Raw genomic sequence first — 5,794 nt, 5'->3', positions numbered from 1 at the left:
ATGCAGCTGCTGGGGATGGCGGTTGCTTTTTAACTTCACTGAAGGAGGGATTTTTATATGGCAGCATTGTGTCGGTGTTTGTGGGGACATTTCGTGCCTTGCCCATGGGCTACACAAGGGGAGGAACTGGGTGCAGGCTCTGAGCCAGCCTCCAACTCTGATGTTCTGCCAAATATAGATCACCAAGGAAAGGAAAAAAAAAAAAAAAGAAAAATCACTGTTCCTTCAGCAAACAGTTTCCTCTCTCATATTATTTTCCTATCTCTGGTTCAGCTAGATCACTCCCCAACACAAATTCATAACAATAATACAATATTGTCTTCCTTGACTTTAAGATCATTTCATTTGGTATATGCAGTACTTAAAATAAAGCATCTACTAACAGTGTCTGACCAAACAGATTTCGACTGCTATATAAACTGTGTTCATTGAACAGCTAATTTTACTCCGTAAGAGTTAAAGATTTCCTTTCAAAAGCCAGAAAATGTTCACAGACTTAGAAAGCTACAACAGACTTTTTAAACAAGTAGATCATGAACTTCTAACAAACTTCCAGATGTAGTATAAAATTACAGCATGGAAAGACTTATTACTACAGTTAGTTACGGTAGTTCTTCTCCGGTGTCTGCCAATTGCCATTACAAAATCTGCAGCTGCAGAGTTCAGTCACTGGCAGTGCCATCACCTAGTGTTACAGGCACTCCTTCCTCTCTGCATCTTCAGTGCTGGAGTGACTGGTAGAGGGAGCTCCCTCCTCTCTCTGCCCCAGATAACCCTCCACTTCTGGGATAGCACTGGCTCGCAGTACATCTAAGTAGAGAAGGTAGTCCTGGAGACAAGTTGGCAATGGCAATTTGCGGATAAACCGGTCCGATCGCAGGCGTTCACTTGTTAAAATGGACCGGATCTCAAGGCGACAGAGATGAGACAGGCAAGGAATGAGGGCTGAAAAATTAAAAGAACAAGTCAAACACTTAACAGGACACCGTGGGATTACATTGCTTGCCTACGGTTACCTGGTTTGGCTGGATCCCATCCGAACCCCCCAGCCCCTGGCAGATAATGAGGCATAGTTCTTGATAGGGAAGGGCTGTCGCCTGCTAGAATCGGTGTTTTAGGCATTTCCCTATAAGAGCTAGAAAAGTTACCTTAAACCTCTAGAAACAAAGTATCAAAGAATCACTTTATCCTTAATCAGAGAGTTTCATCTAGCCAGTCTAGAACAGCTACCTGCTTGGGGAGAGAGGGGCCCGTATCACCCTACAAGAAATGAAAAATTAAGTCTAGAAGTAAATCAAGCAACAATGAAATAACACAAGGGAAAGCACTTGTAGGATAAGTACCAAATGACAGCATGACTCATCATATAATCCCAAATGTTCTAACATGTTGCTAAATAGCTTGATTTACGACAAGCATTGTGGTGGAAGATACACAAACACATCTGTAAATGTGCATTCACTCAAACTTTCCTATCAGCTTATCCTGATACAAAACTCTAGTGCCTCCAAACTATCCTAGAGTGGCTGCTTCATTTATTTATTCACAAGCAATCCGTAACATTAACTGCAATAACTTCTGAATTTCAGTACAGAAGGGTAAGTATGGCATTTTGCAAGCCCTCAGCTGGAGGTGCAGACACCTGTTCCTGAAATTTTCCACAGAAACCCTTCATTTTTATTTTCCTGTGCTCACTCACATGACCAGCTTATGGTTCGAGAGCTTGGTGTTTCTCAAGAGGGGAAGGCTGCCTCTCAGCACAGCAGCTGGCCTGCTTGCCTGACTCCTCTTGCCTTCAAGAATGAAAAAGTGAAAACGTTCAAACTTCCTTCCTCTACTTTTTACTCTCCACTTTCTCTCTTCAGCTTTAGTACTGGATGATATTACAACACAAATATATTTACTAATAGCAAAGGAAACAAAGAAAGGACTTCACCTAAATTTCCCCAAATAAATTGTTTTTCCCCTCCAAAAAGTTATCCTAATTAGTTTCAAATATTCCAAAGTAGTATTTAATAATATTACCACTTAGACATTTTAAAAGTTATTACAGATCCTTTCAAAGAACAATTTGCTGTGAAATGGGTCACTAACAAAGACATCCGAGTGCAATTTTTCAGTAACATAATGCACAGGTCACAGAACATGACCTGTATGTTAAAGCTGCTTTTCTGAAGGGTGAATACAGTCAGCACTAGTGTTTTCCTGGACAATCAGTTACTGAATCTTTTTTGGACTGACCACATTCTGATTACAGGAGTGACAATGAACAGCTAGATCTGCAGGTATTAATATGATGATTTATATGGTTTGTATTTTAATTACTGTCAAATGTTTACAGAACAGCATAGACTTCACTGGAAATACAAATCTGAAAAAAAAAAATAAATCAGTGGGATATTGTCTAGAAAACGTAACCAAGTAATATTGATCATCTTCCCTTAGATCTTCCAAGAGGCACAGTACTAATTTACAGTCACTACCCATATTTTATAGCACACGCATTAATTTGAAGTGGTCAAGATAGCCCAAACTAAGAATACCTACTTGGAACATGCTAAGTCTGAATTGAACAATGTAATGAGTAAAGTTAATTCAAATATGTTTTGCTTGCTTGCTTGTTTAGGGTAACTGCTATTCCTGCTCCCCAGTTTCTGGATGAGCAATGTCTATTGACTATTGAACCTTCTTTGCCATCGTGCATGAGCACACAGGGCTGTTTCCCACTTACGGCCTGGAAGCTGGCATACATGGACACTTTCTTCCCCTAACCTTATTGCTTACCAAAATGGCTCTTGGGAGTCCCATTGAACTTCTCTTTGTAGTCAGAAAGGTCTTGCTCTACAGCTGGAGGAAGTCTCTTCCAGTTTGTGAACTCCAGGGTGAAATTAAGGGCATTCTCGCTCACAGAGAAAATCCTGCATAACAAAAACTCACATAAAATATCATTTTACATAACAGCATAAATAATGAAAACAACGCCTAGAAAGCTTTACTATTTTCTGACAAATCTTGAACAACCTACATCCTAAACCCATAAACAGAAAACCATTCAAGAGGAGTCCACCAAATTTTGACAGCATGAGCCTTTACTGATGTATTTTATATTACTCCATTTCTTTTTAAAAGTAAGTTAGACTGTAAGAGAAAAATATCTGCTCTTAAATTTAAATGCCTCAGTAATAGGCAGCATTCTTCTCTGCACTAATTTCTTACTCCATTTCCACCTAAATTTTATTAAGGGGTCAAGACATCAGAGCATTATAAGCATTACCATCATTTTTGGGAAAAAAATGCACGTATTTTCTGCTACTTATTTATTAAAACAAAACCCCTCAAAATTGGCAAGTGTTTCAAACTCTCCTACTAGAGACTGCATTTATATGTATTCAGAATGTTCTACATTTCAAATCTTTAGCATGTGTGAGGAACTTTTAACAATAGCTTAATAGAATAAAGTGTTAAAGGAGGTTTAAGTAACAGCAAGTAAACCAACTGTGAGTATTGCACGTGCTGAAGAGCTGTGCAGTTTCGCAGAACAGCTTCTCGGCTAGATGTATACAATCCTGAATTTCCACCTGAGTAGAAATCTAAATGCTTTACATATACAAAAATACCAGACTAAAATTTTAATATACTTGCTTTTTACAAAAGATGAATGTAAACATTATTTTATGTCCTTCCTAGGTTTTATGATTTCATTTTTCATATTTGACTGAACTTTCATAGATTCACCAGAAACCATTCAGGAGACAGATGTGATTGCCTCACTTTCTTTAAGAGAACGGTGATTTTACTTTTCCCACTGCAAATTAAAATTGTAGGTGCTCTAGACTGACGAGTTGGTGATTGATTATACAGTTGTTTTGCACAAGGAGCCAGAGACTGTTAATGAACCATATGCATAAATGCCATTTGCTGTCTACTATCCTCCTGTCATCTTCCAGGACAGAATAGTTAACATTAAACTTACAAAACCATTAGTTTTGTAGATTATGATGTCTAAGTGTTATTTTAAAAAGTGGATATTTAAACAAAGGAAGTAATTGATACAGAAGTATTTGTGGATTATGTAACAAAAAGCATTATATATGATATACATGGACAGTGAGATTTGTTCAGTCACTGAATTGCAATCTTGTAGTGTTTACTTTTGCAGTAACTTAGTCTTCTTTGAATAAATACGACCTACAGAAGCACACATATACCATGCTTTATATATTACTGTTCAGAAAGCAAGGAATGCTAATGATTAGCAGAATCTTACTGTCATAAATGAATACAGTTAAAACTACCAGTGATCTCTTAACCATGATATCTCAACAGTATCTAAAAGATAAATCAATATTTAAGTAAACCTGAACTGTATGAAAGAAGCAGGATTTTAAGTAATGAATGTAATGAGTTTATAGATCTCACATTTATGTTGTTAACAGCTGAGACATGGTAATAAAGTCTTAAGTGTCATCTTCATGGACAAGCAGAAAACAGAAGAAAATAAAAATACTTCAGATTTTTACTTGTGTATGCCTAATTAAATAGAAATCATCACCAAGTACTTATTAGTACGTGGAAGAATTTGAAAAAAAAAAAATCAGACTGGCATTTGCGCCACATTAGTTTAACACAATCTCTAACTGCATCTGTTTCCTCCCCTCCTAGCCTTGGCCCAACTTCACTTTACATTTGTTTTCCATCCCTCCTGACCTTTTTCTCAGTATTTGAAATTCTTCTTACCATTACCGTATTATACATACACAAGCAATTTGCAACTAAATCTGGGGGCTAATAAGAGATACTCAATATAAAAATTGCAAAATGATGCCTTTCTCCAGAATAGTGATAAAGCAATCTCTATTCTGGCTTTCTTCCTAAAAGAAACTGGCTTTACTGAATCCAGCCATTAGCTGTGAATGATTTATTTCAGACTTTCCCTAAGCCTCACCATTCCTTATCATGGCAGCTGATTATCAAGTACTATCCTCTGAAAGCACATGTTAAATAACATTGGCAACAGCTTTACAGATTAGCATACAATATTTAAGTAAACAAGATAATATTATCTGCTTACCAGAATCTGTGCATTAAATTCACTGGATTAAAACCAGCCAAGAGCAGATAAGGCAGCCATTTCTTGTACTCCTTATGCACTTTTAGTGTGTAACTTATGAACTCCAGCAACTGGTCCCCAGAAGGCAGTGAACAGCCCAGCTTCAAAAAGCGTTGAAACAAAGTAAACTTTTCATGGATCAGGCAATATCCCAAATTAATCCCAAGTAAGGTGATCCCGTATTTCAGGAGAATATCAATGAAATAAAAAAACCTATGAACAGCACACAAGGAACAGGACATCCTGTTAGTTTTTCCCCAGAAATCATCTACCATTTCATATCTCTGAGAAAGCAAATTTCTTCTACCAAAAATTCCCCCAAATCAAAGAAAAATCCAGCATGCCATTCTGACTACAGTTCTTTCTGAAACGCATCAGTTTAAAAAGTAGAACTAGTTCAGAAGACTCCAGTCCCTACACATAACTCATTTGCTCTTTTTGTCCTGAAGAACCTATGGTTTCAACTAGCTTCCTGCCCTTCAAAGCAAGATCACAGACAGAAACTGCCCAGAGTCATCAGTCAAATCTGTAACCCCGAGGTATCACCACACTGCTGATCCACTATAAGCTGCTGATCTGCTATACGCAGAATTTGCACTTGGGCCACAACAACCCCCAGCAGCGCCACAGGCTTGGGGAGGAGTGGCTGGAGAGCTGCCAGTCAGAGAGGGACCTGGGGGTGTT

The 5,794-nt window shown here is 37.9% G+C and overlaps 1 protein-coding gene across 2 annotated transcripts in view; it reads right to left on the bottom strand.

Moving 5' to 3' along the window:
• Positions 1-672: 672 nt before the first annotated feature.
• Positions 673-5,794, bottom strand: part of ASB3 (ankyrin repeat and SOCS box containing 3) — a 32,748-nt gene continuing 27,626 nt past the window's right edge. For both annotated transcript variants that reach the window (XM_074897849.1, XM_074898716.1), the window contains exons 8-10: positions 5,072-5,323; positions 2,785-2,918; positions 673-945 (exon numbers count right to left, since the gene is read on the bottom strand). In XM_074897849.1, coding sequence (XP_074753950.1) covers positions 692-945; positions 2,785-2,918; positions 5,072-5,323 — 640 coding nt within the window. In that variant the 3' untranslated portion in view covers positions 673-691. The remainder of the gene's footprint in view (positions 946-2,784; positions 2,919-5,071; positions 5,324-5,794) is intronic.

The sequence above is a fragment of the Athene noctua genome, chromosome 1, assembly GCF_965140245.1.
Source record: "Athene noctua chromosome 1, bAthNoc1.hap1.1, whole genome shotgun sequence".
Lineage (NCBI taxonomy): Eukaryota > Metazoa > Chordata > Aves > Strigiformes > Strigidae > Athene > Athene noctua.
This window is presented reverse-complemented; position numbering and strand designations above follow the sequence as displayed.